At 58.7% G+C, this 20,157-nt stretch overlaps 2 protein-coding genes across 11 annotated transcripts; both read left to right on the top strand.

Moving 5' to 3' along the window:
* The first annotated feature begins 183 nt into the window (after positions 1 to 183).
* PHF5A (PHD finger protein 5A) lies at positions 184 to 6,015 on the top strand. Its single transcript, XM_001363460.5, has 4 exons — positions 184 to 324; positions 766 to 789; positions 1,127 to 1,293; positions 5,444 to 6,015. The coding sequence occupies exons 1-4, from the start codon at positions 273 to 275 to the stop codon at positions 5,531 to 5,533; spliced, it is 333 nt and encodes a 110-aa protein (XP_001363497.1). The 5' UTR covers positions 184 to 272; the 3' UTR covers positions 5,534 to 6,015.
* A 4,883-nt stretch (positions 6,016 to 10,898) lies between these two features.
* On the top strand, positions 10,899 to 19,746 carry TOB2 (transducer of ERBB2, 2). Of its 10 annotated transcripts, XM_056797427.1 has the most exons (4): positions 10,899 to 11,257; positions 12,713 to 12,916; positions 14,544 to 14,640; positions 17,179 to 18,397. In XM_056797427.1, exons 1-4 carry the CDS (start codon positions 10,914 to 10,916, stop codon positions 18,085 to 18,087), a joined length of 1,554 nt encoding a protein of 517 aa, XP_056653405.1. In that variant the 5' UTR covers positions 10,899 to 10,913; the 3' UTR covers positions 18,088 to 18,397. The 10 variants fall into 10 exon arrangements, with proteins under 10 accessions (XP_056653405.1, XP_056653411.1, XP_056653404.1 ...); XM_056797426.1 differs by lacking the exon at positions 14,544 to 14,640 and having other exon boundaries at positions 11,052 to 11,257; positions 17,179 to 19,746; XM_056797432.1 differs by lacking the exons at positions 12,713 to 12,916; positions 14,544 to 14,640 and adding an exon at positions 15,381 to 15,479 and having other exon boundaries at positions 11,123 to 11,257; positions 17,179 to 19,746.
* Positions 19,747 to 20,157: the final 411 nt, after the last annotated feature.

The raw sequence follows: 20,157 nt of genomic DNA, 5'->3' as shown, positions 1-20,157 counted from the left end.
CCACACGTAGGGCAGGAATTCCGCACCGCTGGCCTTCGCGCTCAGGACGTCCCTGGGACCGGAGCAGCCCCGTCTGAGGCGAACGGGCGAGCGTCCGGTGTCCACCGAGTCGGGCCAGACGCCGGGCCCGGGCCCCGCCCCCCAGGCTCGGCGGCAGGAGGAGCGAAGCCTCGAGGAACGCCCGTTGAGAGCGGCGGGGGGCGGAGTCCAAAGGAGGTCAGAGGTCGAGCGGAAGCTGGGGCTACATCCGGCGGCCTGCCTGAGACAAGGCGATGGCCAAACATCACCCGGATTTGATTTTCTGCCGCAAGCAGGCCGGCGTCGGTGAGTGGGTACCCCCTCAGCTCTGGCCCTGGCGTGTCTCTGTGATGGGAGCCATGTCCCTGGGCAGTGCGCGTGACCGTGGAACCCAGCGGGAGGGGGGCCCGGCGCATGCCTCCGTTGGAACAAGGCGCCTGCGCACTGGGCCCGAGAGCGCGGGACCGCTGGGCGGTGGGCGGGTGTCCAGGAGCGCGCCCGAAGCTGGGGGCGCTCTGGCGGAAGGGACTGGGGTTGGAGTTGGGGCTGTGACTGAGAATCATCCCCGACCTATGACCGATGTCTGGCCCCAGACAAGCTGGTCCGCTGCCCCTTGAGGGCAGGCGCTGGCATTTTGGCTTTGGGAGCCGCTCCTCCCTCGTGCCCCTCCCGCAATGGGCAGCTCCCGCTTCTTGCGGACTTGTCGATAATCCTTGTGTTTTCTCTTCTTCCCCGGGTGTTCCGAAGCCATCGGGAGGTTGTGTGAGAAATGTGAGTATGCATAATGCCGCTCCCCCCCCCCCCCAGGCACCCTGGACTAGAGATAAGATCTGTGCTGGGTGCTGGACTCCACTTCATGCTCGGGTTCTTCTTAGGGAGACACCTGACCGGAATATAGAAGCTGCAGGCTTTTCAGACTTAGTCGTGGGCCTGGGCTTTGTCACGGGTGGAGAAGGGCAGAATGGCCTGAGCAGAAGGGGTGACCTGGGTTGGCATTGGCCACAGGAGCCAATTTATGGGCATGGAAGCTCCAAGGAGAGTACACAAGGGACAGGACCCTAAGCAGGGGACATCTGCCCCTCAGGGACTTACTGTCTGGTTCTTGCAGGCGATGGCAAGTGTGTGATCTGTGACTCCTATGTCCGTCCCTGCACGCTGGTCCGGATATGTGATGAGTGTAACTACGGCTCATACCAGGGCCGCTGTGTGATCTGTGGGGGCCCTGGAGTGTCTGATGCCTATTACTGCAAAGAGTGTACCATCCAGGAGAAAGATGTGAGTGCACTGCCATGGTTCCTCTCGATTGCCTTTCCGTCTTTCCTCTAGTAATACCTAGCAGCCATGTCTCTCGGCCTACATTCCAATTCCAGCCTCTCCAGACACTGGGAGCTAAAGTGAGGCAAGGCCAACAATGCCCCTTTAAAGCAATGGCGCCACACTTTGGAGAGTCTGCTGCAGCCTCTGTGTAGAGGCTCATGCCCAAATAGTGATACCTGCCAACTGAGCAGGAGCATTCTCCTCGGGTTAGATAGATCCCTGTAGCTTACCTGGCACCCTGTGGGAACAACGGATCCCTAGGAAAGAGAATAGAATGGCATCTGCCCAGCTGGCTGCTACTTGAGAAGTCTTTGCCTCTTAGCATTTTTGCTCACCTCCCTCCCAGCCACGGGGGTGGGGCCAAAGACCTACCCAGATGTAGGTCAGGGCCCTAGGCTGGTTTTTGCCTGTAAGGGCCCATGTGAGACATCCCATAAACACTGAGGGGAAGATAACAAGGCCCTTGGCCTGATGGAGCTCTAAAGTCAGGGAATTGGACAAGCACAGCTAACCATAATATACAGCATTAAATTATAAACACCTCAGAAAGCTGCAGAGTAAAGACCATGGGAGATTCTAAAGGAAAGGGTTGACCATTCCCAGTGTTGACGTGGCCGGCACGTACCCCCCAAACCACTTTCTTCTGTGGCAAAAGTTAAAGAAATGTTAGTGTGGTTTCCTTTTCCACAGCAAGCCCCTAGATCTGTGCATGGTAGTGTCTGCAGGGCCTCAGGAACCTCTCTTGGCATGACTGTGTTCCCAGGATAGCACACACCTTGCTAGGGGGCAGCAGAAGCACCATAGCCCAGGCCAGCCTCCTCTTGGCTCCCTCCAGCTGTTTTTAGCCAAAAGGGAAAATTACCTGGCAAGGTTGGAGAATATGTCACCGAGACTTAACAGTCCCTTATGCTTATTCATGGGATCTAGGAAGAGGATGGGTCGCTGAAATCCTCAAACATCATTTTAGTCAATCATTTTTTATTTTAAACCCTCACCTTCTGTCTTGGAATCAGTACTGTGTACTGGTTCCAAGGCAGAAGAGTGGTCGGGGCTAAGCAATGGGGGTTAAGTGACTTGCCCAGGGTCACACAGCTGGGAAGTGTCTGAGGGCAGATTTGAACCCAGGACCTCCCATCTCTGGGTCTGGCTCTCAATCCACTGAGCTACCCACAAATCAAGCCAAAGCCGCATTTATGGCCTTGGCAATAACAGTCCTCTTGTCTCTTACCTCAAAGCCCTGATTACTGCCACCATCCCCTTTCCTCTGTGCTTATACTGAACAGAGATGCCCAGACTCCTCAACTGTGCCAGTAGGTTTCTGTTTAGACCCTCATACACCTGTACGTTGAATACTCCCTGATTGATCGAGGCCGTCTGACACCCCTTCGTGCCTGTTTCAACCCCCTTCTCCCCTTAGTCACTGACACCATGTTTTCCGGCTTACCCCTGGCAGAGGACAAAGATTCAACAGGCACTTTATCCTCCAGATCTCTTACCAGCATCCCCCGGGCCTTCCTGGAGGGGCCAACCTTTCTGTCATCCTTGTTGCCTGGATCCCATCCCTCCTACCCCTTCTGGCCATCAGATGTAGCCGTGTGTTGGGGACGTTTGGCAGAGCTGGCTCGGTTACCAGAGATAGAGGGACGGCACTATCCATCAGGGAGAGAGAAGGGATATGGTCATAGGGTCACTTTGGGGATCAGCATGTCAACCCTTCTCATCTGAAATATGAGAAAACTTAGTGGGCGGAGAAGCCAAGGGGACCCAGGGCATCATAACCCCAAAAAGTCTGTCAGGATTCACACCCAGGGCATTCTGCCCATCCAATCCAGCCCTCCATTCCGGTGCATTGTCTTCTTTGCAAATAAAGGTGACAACAGAAACAAAGGTAACACTAAATAAAAGGTTTTTCCAAAAGTTGAGCCAGTTGGCAGTGGGCATTTAGGTGGCACAGTGAATAGAACACTGTCCCTGGAGCCAGGAAGACCTGAGTTCAGGTTCAGCCTCAGATGTTCACCAGCTGGGTGACCCTGGGCAAGTCACTTCACCTCAGTGTCCTCATCTGTCAAATGAGCTGGAGAAGGAGATGGCAATCCACTTCAGGATCTTTGTTGAGAAAAACCTCAGTGGGGTCATGGAGAGTTGGACAGGACATTAAATCAAAAACTCCAGTAGACAACTGTGTGGCAGAGATTGGATGGTGGGAAATCCTTAGGAAGCTGCAGCTGGCAGGCCGTAGACTCACCTGGGGTTTCATAGGGGTGAGGAAAGTCCTGGGTGCAGAAACTCGCTGCCAGTAGAGAATGGTGTCTCTCGGCAAGGCCCAGTTTGGATTTCTCGGGGTGCTCCGAGGTTCAGTGACTGACCTAAGATACTAGTGACTTGGCCTGCATTTTTCCCTAGAGGCATTATTTGTCAGATGAAGGTTAACTGCCTCCCCGGTGTCCTGGCTTCTGACTCAGACGCCAAGGAGGGGCCCTGACTGTCCACAGTCATTAAAAGTCCTTCAATCCTGTGTTCAGGGACAGGCCATGACCTATTTCAGTTCATTCTGTTAGAAGTTCAGGCCTCCTTTCTTCTCTCACTTGGGATCCCTTTTGGCTGCTTCTGCTAAAGGAATGAATCTGACCCTGGTGGAGTAAAAAGGGCCTGGGATTGAGGCCTAGCTCTGTGGTGTGACCTTGAGCAGGTCACTTCCTTCTTGGGGCCATAGCTTCCTCCTCTAGGAAATAAGCAAGTTGGACCAAATGAACTCTCAGATTTCTTCCAGCTCTTAAGTGCTCTGATGCCATGAAACCTGACTCCTGGCAAAGGCCTAGCTCTTCTTGGGAAGGTTGGGCAGGGGAGCTCAGCTCGTTTTCAGCTTGTGCCCAGGAAGACCTGAATTGGGAAACCCTAGCCTGGCCCTTATCTTGCTGGGTAATGCAGCCAGGAAATGGTCTGATGTGCTGTTCAATGCTGACGCTAAGCCTCCTTTCCTGAGCGGCCCAGGTCCTCTCAAGCGGTGATGGGGGGGGGGGGGGGGTATGAGCTGGAGAATTGCCACATGCTTGATCCTAAAATGGCAGGACATCCCCGGGTGTCCAATTCCTGGAGATGAGCCTTCCTGGCTTCTGAAGTCAGTGGGGGAGACCAGCCCTCTGGAGCATTGAGGAGCTTCCCTACCCCCACAGTGGCTGTTTTATCTGGAGGCCAGCCTCTGACCAAGGGAGCGGCAGCTGGGACTAGACTCCAACTCTCGGGATGGGCTCTTTCTACAAGGACAGCTCAACTGTGAGAAAGCAGAAATCCCCAGAGCTGGTTTGTTTGCCTTTGTGGAGCTCTTGGAGAAGGTTGAGGGAGAAACAACTGCTCAGCCTGGTGGGCCTGACCTCTGCCCATGCGCTGGAGCCTTTAACAAACCCAGAGGCTCGAGGGTGGTACTTTCCTGAGTCTTTTCTGCCTGGCATCCCAGAGCAGCCAGCGTTGGCCGTAGCTTGAAGGCACAGCGCTCCCAATGGTTCCTTGGGTCTCCCCAGGAACTAGGGCTAGTATACAGCCTAGGGACCGACTCAACTCCCACCACAGAGGCCTGGAAGTCAGCTACAGTGAGACACAGTCAAGGAGCTGCACACAGATCATGGAATCTGTCATGGCCCCGGGGAACCTCTTTTCAAGGGCAGTCACAATGAAAAGGTGGCCTGTTTTTGCTTTTCTCCTCATCCAATGTCACAGCTGCCCTGGAGGCTTCTGGGTTGAAGGGGCTGTAGAACCCGCCCCCTCGGTGCTCTTCTGGATGAGTGGTGCTGGGCTGGGTTTTTTCTGCCTTCAAGTGGGTAGGGAGTTCCTGACCACTAACAGTTTTTAGGTGACGGCTGGCTGGCCAGCCACATTGGTGAGCTTTTGCATAGGGGTCAGTTGGCCTAGATCAGTGACTCTCAAAGTGTGGCCCAGGGACCCCATGACCCTTGTGCGGTCTTTCTATTTCTCTCCCTCTCCAGCTGCACCTCCTGGGCACCATGCCCTGCGACATGAGTTTATCTTGCGACGTAGCAAGAGAAAAGATAGAGCTGGGTCCGGATTTATGGGCTCTGCCTTTAACTTTGCCTGCTTTCCATTGTCTTGCCAGCGAGATGGTTGCCCAAAGATTGTCAACCTGGGGAGCTCCAAGACTGACCTCTTCTATGAACGAAAGAAGTACGGCTTTAAGAAGAGGTGATTGGCTTGCCCCTTCTTGCCCCACCACCACTCTGCTGCCACTCTTGGAGAAGACACTTTCACTATCCTCACCACCACCACAGGGAAGAAGATGGGACCCAAAGTATCACCAGATTTGCCAGTGGCCACCTTCCCCCTCTCCCCTCAACCAGAAATGTGGCAGAGGGAAAACTGGATCCTGCCTAGAGGCGGATGGCATCAAGGAACCACCAGTGGGGCTCTGGGCTGGGCCTTTTCTTACAGAAGGGAAGCCGGGGTGCAGTGCTATCCGTGCCCCCATTGAAGTGGTGTCTCTTTAGTCCAGCACCACCCTCACCACCACCAAGAGTGAGGAATGACTTCTAGAGCCAGCTCCTTAGTGTACCGTTGGAGGTGGGGGCCGGATCCTTACTCTCCCCTTTCCCCCCATCTCCTGTCAGAGGAGGCCTGGAGGTCCTCTCTGTAGCTGTAGTGTGTGTTAATAAAGTTGGGGTTTATTTTCTACCCTCAGTCTTCAGGCCCTTGATGGATGGATGGCTCTCGGGGAGGAGGGGGAGAAGTCGGCTGGGCCCTGGGCAATTTCCTGGACCCTTGACATTTCACACCACTGTAGCAACAGCCAGAGAGGTCTTTGATATGTAAGAGCCCGTTATTTCTCCACTCAGCTGGAAGTCCTTGGCTCATTCCTCTGTGAGCAGCTCTTGGTTACACACAAGCATGTTAGTATTTAAGAAGGAAATGTGGGATGAACCCCTGGTCCTAAAGTGACTCCTGAAGTCCCTGTCCCCATGGCCTCCTTGCATTCTTTCTGGTCCCTCCTTGAAGGCCTTTCCTTGGAGATGGGTTGGGGACCGAAAGATTGAAATCTGATTCAGCGATATGGAATCGGGGAGAGATTGTCTTGGCTTTTGGTTTGCTTGCAGTTACTTGAGTATGTGCTCACAACTGGGGGGATTGAAGTTTGGTTGGAGGTGGTAGATAATGCCCATTTTACAGGTTAGAAAAGGGAGGCAGATATGAAATAGACCAGGGCCTTCACAAGTTGCCTCCTTAAGTTACAAGACTTAGCCCTTTATGTGACTGGACTCTACTTGGCATTTCCCCTCTAGGTTCTGCTTTTCTTGCCTTCATTTTCTCCCTAGCCTCTTTGCCCAGGTTTCCACCATCTTTAATTTGCCATAGCCTGCAAAACAGTGCCTTGGTGGCAGGCAGTAATCACTGGCTCCTACTCCCATAAGTGCCCATCAGAGGCCAGCCTTTCCAAGGGGCAACACGGGGGCTCTTACAGGCTGCCAGTGGGATTTGAAGTGGCCAGTGGTCAAACCTAGCAGGACAAAAAGGCAGACGGCCGAGTTTATTCTTTGAGTTCCTCCTATTCCTCCCTCCCCGTTTTTAATCTGCTTACTGATTTTTTTTCCCTTTCCTTTGTCAGTGACCCAAAAGCCACTGGAACTTGGGGAGGGAATTAAGCCTGAGCTTCAGGCTTATGATGAATGAAGGATGATGCTAAAATTGGAAGAGGCCAAATAAAAAATAAAATTGGAATAGGAATGCTAATCGTCAGTGCTGGTGTCTAGGATTTGGAGACATCTACAGCACATACCATTTACATGGAAACCCTTTGAGTGAGGTAGTTAGAGGAAGAGAACTCTTTTTTTTCAATTTGAATTTATTTAGTCAGTTTAGACCATTGTTCTTTGGTTATAAGAAACATTCTTTCCCTCCTTCCCCTCCCCTTCCTGTAGCCGACACGCAATTCCACAGGGTTTTACATGTGTCCTTGATCAGAACCTGTTTCCATGTTGATATTTGCACCAGGATGATCATTTAGAGTCTCCATTCCCAGCCATGTCCCCTCGACCCATGTATTCCAGCAGTTGTTTTTCTTCTGTGTTTCTGCTCCTACAGTGTTTCCTCTGGTTGTGGATAGTGGTTTTTCTCATAGATTTCTCCAGGTTGTTCATGGTCATTGCATTGCTGCTAGTAGAGAAGTCCATTACGTTTGATTGTACCACAGTGTATCAGTCTCTGTGTACAGTGTTCTCCTGGTTCTGCTCCTCTCACTCTGCATCACTTCCTGGAGGTTCGTCCCAGTTCACATGGAATCCCTCCAGTTCATTATTGCTTTGAGCACAATAGTATTCCATCACCATCATATACCACAATGTGTTCAGCCATTCCCCAATTGATGGGCATCCCCTCATTTTCCAATTTTTGGCCACCACAAAGAGCGCAGCTATGAATATTCTTGTACATGTCTTTTTCCTTATGATCTCTTGGGGGTACGAACCCAGAAGTGCTATGGCTGGGTCAAAGGGCAGACAGTCTTTTAGCGCCCTTTGGGCATAGTTCCAAATTGCCCTCCAGAAAGGTTGGATCCATTCACAACTGAGGGAGAGAACTCTTCAGGTTTGCATGGCTGAAAAATCGGATCGGATGGATAAAGTCTACAAGATCAAAGGATTCCAAACCAGAGAAGACCTTGGCGACCATTTTTATCTGGTCCAACCGCCTTAGTTTACAGAGAAAGGAAGCAGCTCAATTGATCTTTATTAAGCTCAATACCAAAGTTGTAAGACAAGGTTTTAACTTAAGGTAGATCTGGTGTGATTGATTGCCCTGCTCAATAAACATCAGTGGCTCCCTGTTCCTCTAGGATAAAATACAAGCTTCTCTATTTAGCTTTTCAATCCTCACAGGGACCACAATTTCTGGGTTTTGCCCCACTTCATGTGGAAGAAAGATTTGATTTCACGTACTTGGTCCCAGAAGCAAAGGGAGATTTGTAGAGGCCACTTGAATGTTGGTGCAGGGACAAATCCTATTAACTGGCAGTGTGGTAGTGGCTTGTCCCTAGCAGTGTCAGAGACCCCTCCCTGGTGACCTACCATCAGGCTATCCTGTCTGAAACAAGCCAAATTTCCCTTTTCTCTACCAAGACAACCCAGGCAGTGTGGTACAGTGGGAGGAGGACTTCCTAGTTTTGAAGACCCAGGACTTGGGTTCAAATCCTTCTTTTGATGATGTGCAAATCACAAAACTTCGGTTGGTTTGTTACTAATTGTCATTCATCTCTAATCTTGGAGTTTCCTTTGAAGCGCAGTTTTGGACATCTTGGAGGAAGACTTCTAGGCCCAGCCATAAGAGCATTAGCTGTGGAGTCAGGCTGGGTCCAAGTCCTGCCTACTGCTTGGGAGACCCTGGACTTCCCTGAGCTTCCCAGGCCTCCCCCAGGAGCTGTGCTAGTTCATTTTACAAATGTCTCCTTTGATCCTTGCACCAACCCAAACCTTGTTCTACCTATTCTACAGCTGAGATGAAGTGACTTGCCCAGGGACACAGCTAGGAGATGGGACCAGGGCTGAATTCGAATTTAAGACTTCCTGGCTGAGGTCCTTTCTGTGAGGTTGGGGCACACCTGTGGCTCCTTTGTTCCCTTGGCACCCAGCGGGGGCTTCAGATGGCAAGAATTTGAGGGTGAAGGAGCTGGACCTCCTCTTTGATCACTTCAAAGGGCCTCAGGGGTATTTGTCACCAGCGTGAGAACATCTGGCAGGCAGTGGGGGAGAGGGGGCTGCTGCCCTTTCCGCGTGTGAATTGGGCCAGGCGGAAGGGCTCAGCAGTCCATGGGGACCTCTGGGTGCCCCTGCCCAGCCCGGCCCTCCTCTGGTGGGGAAGCTGTGACCACTGCCCCACTCAGTGGCCTAGCTGGGCATGCAGGCATGGATGGACTTTCAGACTCAGCCTGGCCTCTCCCAGCAGCACCCTCGGAAATACACGACCAGGGGCTGGAGGGAGGGACCGGAGAGAGGAGAGCCAGAGGGCCAGCCTGGCTGAGGTGTGTGAGCACAGGCAGTGGACAGGAGCTCCACACCCGGGCAAACGTTTGGTGGTTAAAGGGCCCGACCCAGTTCCCATAGCCCGTGCGTGTCTGAGGCGGGATTGGAACTTGGCTCCTCTTGACTCCAAGCCCAGGGCTCCACCACTGCTCCCCCTAGCTGTAATAACTCCAGAAAAGGGCCAGAAGGAGAACGCGCTTCGGGGAGCCTCTGTCGGCCTCCTTCCCACTGTGAGCTTCAAGCAATTCTGTGAAAATTCTGGGGTGAAGCCAGGTAGCCAGAGCCGCAGGAGCCCGGGCTCCAATCCCACCTCTGCAGGCTTGGGGCACGGCCAGATAATCCGCTCTGCGATCTCGGCTAGGCCTGGAGGGACGTCGGGGTCTCAGCGAGCCTCCAGCGTCTCAAATCCTGCCATTAGCCAGCTAAACCAAATGGAAGGCCTGTCGAGTGACCCCCAGTGAGTAATCCCAGCTGCTGCTTGGGCCCAAACACCTTTCCTTCAACAAACACAGCTCTTAGGTTTGGGCATTGTCTGGGATTCCCTTCGCTAAGGGATTGGTACTCAGGTACATTTTTTACCCCGCGGCAGGTGCCACAGGGCTAGATAAAAAAAAATTTTTAAGTGCCGACTACAACTCCCAGAATGCCCTGCTTTACACGGGTAATCCGACTGGCTCGCTTCACGCGATCCCCCCACCCCACAACTTCGGTCTTCCTCATTTCTATTCGTCAGTTTCGAAGACCAATCAGACGCCGTCAGTCTCGCTTGCTGGCCAATGGGAAGGCTGTTGCCAACGTCGCTTATATTTTTAGCTCGGCTCCACTCTTGCACCTAGCAGGTCGGTTTTAGCCGCTGTGGATGTGGAACAGGGAGGAGGGAAAGGGGAGGAGATGAGGGAGAGGAAGAGAAAGAGAGGGGAGGAGGAGTAGAGGAGGGAAAGAGGAGCGGGCGAGAAAAGAAGGAAGAGAGAGACTGAAGGGAAGAGAAGAGGAGGGGAGCAGGGGACTCGAGGTAGGCAGGGAAAGGAGAGGGTGAACAAATTAGAGAAGAGAAGGGAAGGGCAGGAGATCATGGAAGAGGAGTAGACAGGCAATTACGGAGGAGGGAGAGGGGTGTGCTTGACCCCCGCCCCCACTCGTTGGTACGCACAAGAAAAGTAATTCGTGGAGGCGCTCTCCTGCCCTGGGACCGCCCCACCCGGCTGAGCTTCGGCGAGGACTGGAGTTGAGGGGGGGGCGGAGAGACAGGTGGTCGCACCCTACCCAGCGTTTTGGCCGCAGCTACGGAGGGGAGCCCGGGTCTTCTTGGTCCCCAGCCCCCGGCCAAGAAGGCGGCAACGTGCTCAAGAGAAAATAAAGGCAATTACTAAACCCAGACTTGTCCGGAGCGGAGAACTTGCGGCTAGCCCTGTCCCCCGCGGACCGGTGGGACAGGTGGGCTGAAGGGCCGGCGGCCCAGGCGGGGAACGCACGTGCACGCGTCCGCTGGCTCTCCCCTGGCCGGGAGGGAGGACCGAGGAGGGCGAAGGGGAGGGGGCGCGGGCGCACGTGTTCCGGAGCAGCATGCCTGGAGCCCAGGAAGGCGGTGCCACGAGCCACCTGACCAATCCGCGGTGGCGTCACAACCGAGCCCCTGCCCCCTCCCCCCTGCGGGCCCCCGCCCCTCTGGCCTCCGAGGGCCCTGCCGCCGCCCTGCACAGTCATAAAGAGGCAGAAATCGGGGGCGGGGAGCCGGGGGGCGGGGGGGCAGGGCCAGCGCAGGAGCCGAGCGACCTACCGGGGCGTCGGGCGGATTATGCAGGTGGGGGGAGGGCGCGAGCTAAACCATGCCCCATTTTTGCTCCCAGCAGCAGTAGCAGCGGCGGCGGCGGCGGCAGCGATGACAGCCTCTCTCACGCTAACTTGAGGTACTCTCCCTGCCCTGGCTCTGGGGGCGTCCGCAGGCCCCTCTTGTGCCCGTCCCCCCTCTGCCTGGCGGGCCGGCCGGCCCTGGAGAGGCGCCCCGAGGAGCCGGCCGGACTTCTAGAGAGAGAGTGACAGGGAGCGCCTTGGCTGCCCCATGCGGAGGAGGGGAGGCAGCCAGCCCGCTGCCCCCGCCCCGAGCCCCCTCCAGCCCCGGTTCTGCAGCCCAGGGTCCCCCACGTTGTCCCCTCACCCACAGCCTCCCCCTGGGCTGGCAAGCTCAGCCTCTCGGGCTCTGTCCTAAGTCCTGAATGTCACAGGAGCCGGGCGGAGCGGAGCCGGGGAGGAGGGACTGACTGATCGCGCCCAAAGCCCTCCTCCTCCCCGAGGGCAGGCCGCTTAGGCGAGGCCCGAGGCCGCTCACCCAACTTCCTCGGGAGGCGGGGAAGGGCACGCTCTCATCCCGGGCAGAGAAGAGATTTCCGGAAACAATGTATGGACCACTCGAGAGGGCTCCGTCCCACTTGGTGGATCCAGCTGTGCCCCTAACTGACTCTCGGGACATGGGACCTTTAAGGCACTTCCTCCCGTAGAGCCTCAGTTTCTCCGGCTTTAGAATGGGAGTAGGTAGGACCAGATGGACGTAAAGTCTCTTCCGCGTTCTAGAATTCTGGGGGGAGGGGGAAGGAGGAGGAGACGGAGGAGAGAGAAAAGAGAGCGATTGGAAGAAGAGACCGAGAGAAAGCAGGGAGCAGAAAAGAAAGGAAAAGAGAAAGTAGGAGAGGGAAGAGGACCCAAGGGAAAAGAGAGGAAAGTAAGGGCAAGAGAGGCAAAAGAGAAGAGGCGCCCCCGAGAAGAGGGACAGAAGGAAGGAGAGAAAGGGGGAGAGGAACTAAGGAGAGGAGAAGCCCCCGCCTGGGCTCCCTGGAGCGGTCTGTCCGGCGGGTGGCGGCGCGGGCAAGACTGGGTTAAAGGCGGCGGCGGCGGCGACGGCGGCGGCCCGGGCAGCAGGCTCGGGCTGGGCTAGGAGGGGAAAGTAGTCCCGGCTCGGACCCTCCTTCTCCCCCTCCCCCGCGGAGGCCGCGTCACCGGCCGGGGATCCGGGATCCGTGCGCGAGGTTGCTAAGGGTGAAACTTTTCATTGACTTCGCTCACTCGGGCGGGCCGGGGCAGGGGAGGGAGGCAGGCAGGGGCAGACGGAAGGCCGGGTGGCTGGACGGGCGGACGGACGGACGGACGGACGGGGTGGCTGTGGCGGCGGGCGGCCAGGCACACACACCGACCGACCGATAGACGGACGGACGGACTCCCCGACTCCGCCCTTGCTCCCCAAAACGCCCCTCCAGCGCCATCACCGCCCTCCCCCTGCCGTCGAGCCGGGAACAAAGAGTGCTTAGTTGTCACCCCGCGGCAGCCCGGCCCCAAAGTCTGTTTTCAGCCCTCCTCCCCATCCCGAGCAGGCAGCGCCTGGGAAAGAGGGAGACATTGAGCCCCCCACCCTCCCCCCGACCCCAGCTGGTCCAGCCCGGCCGTCCCCAGCAACCACCCTGGAGGCAGCCGCAGCAGCAGCCGCCGTGCCACCACCGCCGCCGCCGCCCTCCCGCCTGCCCCGGAGCTCCGGAGGCCCGAGGGACGCGTGAGCCAGCCCGAGAGAGAGTCAGCCAGTGAGTGGAGTGGGGGGCTCCCTGGCCTCCGCCCAGCCCCCCTCCCCAAAGTCGCTCCCCACCCCCTGGCTCTAACCCGCTTCTCTGCCTCTACCCCCACCTCGATCTGCCCTCTCCTCGCCCGCCCGGGACCCAGGCATTCAGCCTCCCTCTGTTCCCCTCCTCGCAGCCCCAACTTTCTTCTTTTCCGCCTGTTTGCCCCCTCTTTGGGCCCCCAGCCCCTGGGAGTTCCCTGACCCCACTCCGAGTTGCCGCGCCCTCGGTGCCCTTTTTCTCAGCTCCACCCGTGGGCCCCTTGTCCCGGCCCTCTGCTCCCTGCCACTGGCCTGTCTGACCTTCCTCCGTTGGCATGGACTTTTCTGAGTCAGAGCTAAGGTGCCTCCTCCTGACTGCCCCCCCCTCCCCTAAGAAGCTGGAAACGAAGTGGCGGGCCGAATCCCTGCGCCAGCTGCCCGCGGCCCTCCCTCCCCCTGTGAGCCAGCCCTGCTGCCTGCCACCTGGAGCTTCCTTTCCGTGCCCTTTGGCTGTCTGGGTTAGGGGGGCTTTCCTTGGGGAAGAAGGCTGAGATGGGGAGCCCGTGGGCCCCCTCCCCCAGCAAAGGCCACTGAGCCTGGCTGGAGGAGAGAGGCTGAGGCCTCTGGCCAGAGGGCAAGGAGGCCCAGTGGCTGCCCTCTCCCCTCCCTCTGGCCCCGCTGCGGACCGCCTAGCAAGGAAGGGGAAGGAGGATTGGGGAGGCAGGCCAGGCCCCACGGAAGGGCTTATCCTCCTTCCTCTCCTGAGGGAGCAGAGCCCGAGGGAGAGCCGGGACCCTGCCCCACTTGACTGAGGCGGGCGTGGGCAGGCCTGGCAAGGCAGAGGCGTCGTGCCTGGCATTCCCTTCGGGTGGGAAAACAGGGACAGGTCGCTCTGACTCCCTCCTCCCACCCCCACGGGACTGCCCCAGAGCCACTGGAAATAGGGGAGGGAAGGGATGAGAGCGTGCGTAGTGTTGGCTGGCGTCGTAAGCCCCGCACGACTCTTCCCTGGCAATTGGGCCAAGCTGGCCATAAAGCAGGAGGTTATCCTCTGAGGTTATATACATGGAGTAACGGGGAGGGAGAGTCAACCACTGCGCATGTGCACTGGAAACTTTTTCCTACCCTCTTCCCCACCCCCTCTGCCACTGGGCATGCATGAGCTGCCTGGGCCTTGAGCCTGTCAGCCTTCGGCAGGCATGCTGGGAAATGTAGTTCCTAGGGAAACTAGGTCACGGTTCCAGTGCCAGTCCTTAGCTAATGTGAGGACTACCGTTTCCAGAATGCAGTTCGAGCTCTGCTTTGGCCTTAGTTTCTCGGGCTCGTTTCTGGGGAAGGCCCTTCGTGTTTGGGATGAAGGGGGGGCTAGAGATGCTAGGGGCAGTTAACGAAACTGGCCAAGTACCTGCTGTGAGAGTTTGGGCCCGGAGCCCCCACTCTAGGAGAGTCGGAAGCCAGCCCCACCCTGCCTCCAGCACTTCCTGCCCCTGGGACCTAGAGCATCTCTTGTCCTCCCTGACCTCTTTCCCTGCCTATGAAATGGGCACAAGCACAGCCCCCACCCCCTCCCTTCAGCCCGAGCTACTACATAGGGAAGACTCCTTTAATTGTAGGTCATTGACATTGTTGAGCTCCATCGGACTCACCGATGACCGTGTACCCTTTGGGAGGTCACCTCTGGAGGAGCGGGCAAACACTTCTAGTCACATGGCAAGACGAGGCTTGGGACCAAAAGATGGCGGTGGGAATCTCCAATGCTCCCTGGCGGTGTACCTTGGCATGGCCTCAGTTTCCCCCTCTGTAAAATAAGCTCCCTTTTACACACTTCAATCCCATGAGTACAAGGGTGGGGGGAGGGCAGGCCCCAAATGCAGAGCTTCCTCACTGGGCTCTTGAGTGCTGGCTCCAGGGTCCCCTGGAGACCTCCCCAGCCACTGGCCAGGGCCTGAGAAGGTGGTAGGAGGCAGTGGCTTCTTCCTCTTGGTCCCCACCCTAGTTTTCTGACTCTCCCATCTGTCCCTGGCCACCTCTGGGCATGGAGGGCGGGGGCAGCTGTGGAGGAGCATGAAGAGTAGCTTTGGGGAAGAGCACAGAAGGGCACCTGGTCTTGTCGGGAGGTGGGCACTGGCCGGCCGGAGCCTGGGTGCCCACAGACAGCTTCGCTTGGTGCTAATGTTCTTCCTTCCTTTCAGCCTTAGACCAGGGCTCTGGCCGTGTTTCTAGAGCACCCCGTGCCCACATGCCAGATGCCTACGTCGTCATGCTCTCTAGCACCTTTTCCCAGGCTCCTTCCTCCACCTCTCCCTCTTGGGAAACTCGGCGCCCTACGTGGCTTCCTAATGTTGGGTCTTCTGGGAAGTAGAGGAGGGCAGGCTCTGCCTGTGATTGGGGCTCCTTGGGGTTTCTGCCCCCCAAACCTTCCTTCTTTTTTCTTCTTTATTGACTCCCAGGGGCACATGTGCCCGGCTTGGACACAGACTGGCTCAGTGTTTGGAGTCGGTTGGAGTCCTGTGCCCTGTGGGTGATCTTGGGCAGACAGATCAGGCATGGTGAGGGGATTGTACTAGGGGCCTTCCAGGGGTCTGGGTCCCCAGCTGCCCAATATATGCCCCTTCTCCCTTCTAACAAAAGCTGGGTCTCCTCCTGCACCTCCAGACTCCCCCTTCTTCCCAGGGACTCTCCCGTGTCCAGTCCACTTCATCCCCCAAGATCACACAGGAGACCCGCTTCATGCTGACGCTTGGCAAGAATCTCCTGCCTTTCCCACCCATTTTGGTTTTGTGCTACAGCTCCCATTCTTTCCCCCTTCTGAAGCCCCCCATATTCCGCCTCTCCGTCCCTCTTACATCACGTATCTTGGCTCAGAGCTCAGGTGAAGCAGGGCAGACTTGGAGAGCTCTAACCCCTGTTTCATAGTGAAGAGCCTGAGGGGCCGGGGGGGGGGGGGATGACGTGCCCAAGAGCAGCAGTATGAAGTGTCAGAGCCTTTGACCCTGTGCCCATTCTTCCGGGAAAGCTTGCTGTGGAATCCGAGGATTAGAGGGGCCGCCTCCCAGGGCCACCACCACCAAAACTGTCCACGGCTTAAAAAGACACTTTTCCCTGGCACGGCTTGAGAGCTTTAGGGACAAGAGAGTGCTGCTGCCTCTGCCCTAGGCCCCCTGGGGCTTTCTGGGCCATTCCTGGCCCTCTCTTGCCAAGCCCCCGGGTTGGGCCGGCCGAGTGGGGCCCCATGACCGATCCCTCGGGAGGTCAAAGCCATCTGGTGCCTGGAAAGGGCAAATGCACGCGGGGTTCCTTGGCCTCTGCTTGTGGCATCTGCTTTTCGGAGGGACAAACACGGCCTAGCACCTTCTTGGCCTTCTTCTCGGCCTTCTTCCTGAGGGAGTTGGGCGCGGGGAGCTCCCTTGAGTTCCCCCGCTCGCTCTGGGATCCTGAACCCCCCTCTGGGCCCAGGGCCGGGGAGACGACAGGTCACTTCAGTGTGGGGGCTGGGGGCTGGGGAAGGCGTCCTGACCAGGTGGGAGGTCAGTGGGATTTAGCCCCAGTAAGCCGGCTGCGGTCAGGTGGGAGACGGAGTAAGCAAGGCAGGGGCCCCACTAGGAGGCTCTGAGGCCGGGCCGCCAGCATCCCAAAGGCGGTCCCTGGTCGGGGAGGGGGGGCCCCCCGAGAGGAGGCCGGGCGTGGAGCTGGCAGGGACCCTTCCTTCGTTTGGTGGAAAGGAAGCAGGCCTAGAAAGAACAGCTGTGGGGGGCAGCTTCGGGGACGGAGCCTGCTCTCGCCAAGCCTTCCTGCCTCTGTCTCCCCTCTGGGTATTCCCGGGACAGCCCGGCCTGGAGACAGCGGCCTCGGGCCGCCTCAGCAAGTCCCAGGCCTTGGTGCTCGCGCCTGGGAGCCCAGAGCAGAGCCGGACTCGGTGGCTGGCTCCCCCGGGCGAGCGCCCGCAGCTGAGGGGTCGGGGGACCCTGGGGGATCCTGGGACTTCCGGCGGGCCAGGTGCAGCCCTCCTTCCTTTGGTCCACCTTGCAGCCGGCACCGCGGGAGGCCCCGGGGGTGAAGGGACCTGGCCAGGGCCCCCCAGCGCGCACCCGACCTGCCGCCTCTAGGCCTGGCTGCCCCCCGGCCCCTTCCAGGAGAGGGAGCTGGTCCGCTCGGCCTGGGGGCCGGGAGGCTTGGGTTTGGCGTGAGGGGGGCCCGGAGGGCGCACCCTCCTGTTGACGGCGGCCTTTGTCTGTGTGTCGCCCGCAGAGCCATCAGGACCCCGAAGCTGCCCACACCGGTATCTCCCATCCCCCGCGGCCCGCGCGCGCGCCTCTGTGTGAGCCCCCGGCCGGAGCTAGCCCGCCGGAACATGCATCTGGAGATCAAGGTCGCCCTGAACTTCATCATCTCCTACCTGTACAACAAGCTGCCCCGGCGCCGCGCCGACCTCTTCGGCGAGGAGCTCGAGCGGCTGCTCAAGAAGAGGTACGAAGGCCACTGGTACCCGGCGCAGCCCCTCAAGGGCTCGGGCTTCCGCTGCGTGCACATCGGGGAGACGGTGGACCCCGTGGTGGAGCTGGCGGCCAAGCGCAGCGGCCTGGCCGTGGACGAGGTGCGGGCCAACGTGCCCGAGGAGCTCAGCGTCTGGATCGACCCCTTCGAGGTCTCCTACCAGATCGGGGAGAAGGGCTCCGTCAAGGTCCTCTACCTGGACGACAGCGAGGGCGGCGGGGCCGGGGGGGGCGCCGCGGCCGCCGAGCTGGACAAGGAGATCCGCAGCAGCTTCAACCCCGACGCGCAGGTCTTCGTGCCCATCGGCAGCCAGGACAACTCCCTGTCCAACTCGCCGTCCCCGTCCCTGGGCCGCTCCCCCAGCCCCACCTTCATCCCCCGCTCGGCCCAGCCCATCACCTTCACCACGGCCGCCTTCGCCGCCACCAAGTTTGGCTCGACCAAGATGAAGAAGGGCGGCGGGGGCGGGGGGGCGCCGCCGCCCCCTCCCCAGCAGCCCCGCCTGGCCCGGTCCCCCACCGACACCCTGCTGAGGCAGAAGGGCCTCTCCCTGTCTATGCATTCTCTGAACTTCATCGGGGCCGGCCCGGCCCCCCAGTCCCAGCTCTCCCCCAATGCCAAGGAATTCGTGTACAGCGGGGGCTCCCCCAGCCTCTTCTTTGACGGGGGGGCCGACGGGCCACCCGGCGGCACCCCCTTCGGTGGCCCCGGTGGCGGCGGCGGCGGCGGCGGCGGCTCTGGCGGCTTCGACGTGGCCCAGGTGTTTGGAGGTGGTGCCAACGGCCTCTTCCTGGAGAAGTCGCCCTTCGTGGAGGGCCTCAGCTACAACCTGAACACCATGCAGTACCCCAGCCAGTCCTTCCAGCCCGTGGTCCTGGCCAACTGACCACCCGCAGGGGGCAGGGGAGACCACCGCCACCAAAAAGAGAAAGGAAAGGAAAAAAAAAAGGAAAAATAGAAATATACAAAAAGATTTCCCATCTTCTTCCTTCCGGCCTCTCCACAAGGAGGCGCCCGGCCGGCCGCCCGCCCCTCCCTCCTTGGCTGGCTGCTTGGGGGTTGGAAGGTCTGGATCTCGGTTGCCCCCCATGTCGCGCTTCTCGTACCCTGCCCGGAGAGCAGGCCAGGGAGGGGTCGCCTCTTGGGGGACAAGGTTGGGGGTCAGACCCCCCGGAGCTCTGCCCTGGTCTGGCCAGTACTGGGCGGCGGCGGGCCAGCCTTCCCCGATGCCTCGGGCGGGGGGCCTCTGCAAAGGTCAGCAACGCTGGGGAGGGGACGGCCCTAGAGCACCCAGGTCAGCGGGGGGACTCGTGGCATCGGGGCCTCGGCTGCCGGGTTTCCCAAACACCCGCACGCTCAGACTGACCAAAAACACAAACAGGTTTTGGGCCCCGGGCGAGCGGGCCAGGGTTGGGGCACCCTTATTGCACAGCACGGCCCGCAGGGTCCAGCCTTAACCCCACTGCTGGGGCCCCGAGCAGGGCCCGGAGGCGGGACAAAATTCGTCCCCCCTCGATCTCCGCCCTTCCTTGGCCTTGGCTGCCCCCCCAGCCCTTTCTTCATTGCTGCCTTCTGGGGGGAGGAGCCCTCGGCCCGCCCTGTGCACCCCCGGGCGGGCACAGGGCATCCAGGCCAGCCTTCTCCCTCTCCACCCCCACCTCAGCCCCTGGTGCCCCGGCGCCACGGTCCCCTCTGCCCGTCGGGCAGGCCAGCACTACCTCCCCTGCCAGGAAAGCCCCTGGGCCTGCCCTCCACACTGTACTCAGGGTCGAGCCGGGGCCGGGCAGCCCCCTCCGCTGCCCTGCGAGCCGGCCCACACCGAAGCTGCACTCGCGGCCCTGCTTCCCTGCCTTTTTGTGGCGTCCCTTCGTGACGCCTCATTTGCTACGTTTGTATGACGCGCCAGACGGGCTGATAGAGAATAGTAATATATGTAGATTTCTAACGGAAAAATTGTACTTTTTCTTTGGGAGATTTTTTCTTAAAAAGAGGAGAGAAACTTTAAAAAACCTATTTTTTCAGGAAAAAAACCTTTGGAAAAAAGAGGAGAGCCTCGAACCCCCTTCTCCCCTGGGCCCCCCACCCGTCCCCAAGAAGGCATCGCACCCTGAGGTGGCTTGTCCTGTCCGACGGGGCGCAGCGGGGATCCCCAGGAGGGGCGGCGGAGCTCCTTTTTCTTTAGCCAAGGCACAGTCTGCGGCATTCAGACCGTCGTGCATGTTGCGGAAGGGGGCAGGGAGCAGCGCCCCGGCCCGGGATCAAATCTGTACAGTTTCTATTGTTTCCGATTTTTTTAAGTTTGTATTAAAAGCATGATCTCGAGCGCCGGCTGCTTGTCGCTTCTTGGACGTCCCAGTGTTGGGGAGGGCGAGCGGCGGGCCGAGGCGCCGCACCAGGGCCTCCTCCCGGCCGGGTCCAGCGGGCTCGGGGAGATCCCGTGCTTACCGGAGGGGACACTGTGGAAGGAAAATCACTGCTAAGTACCGGTTCTCAGGCAGAAGAGTGGTAAGGAAGGGCTAGGCAATGGGGGTTAAGTGACTGGCCCAGGGTCATGCAGCTGGGAACCCGGGACCTGGGAATCAGGGCTCTGTTTTCCTACAGAGGAAACAGATCCAGAAAGGCCCCACGGCAAACAAACCTTGGAAGACGGACCCAGATCAGAAGACCCGGGACACACAACCGGAAGGAGCTCAGTGGCCCCTCGACTATGACTTCAGCCGGCCCCTCTTACTT

Source organism: Monodelphis domestica, chromosome 5, assembly GCF_027887165.1.
Source record: "Monodelphis domestica isolate mMonDom1 chromosome 5, mMonDom1.pri, whole genome shotgun sequence".
NCBI classification, from domain to species: Eukaryota; Metazoa; Chordata; class Mammalia; order Didelphimorphia; family Didelphidae; genus Monodelphis; species Monodelphis domestica.
Note: the sequence above shows the minus strand (reverse complement) of the source record. Positions and strands in the feature narration are given on the sequence as shown.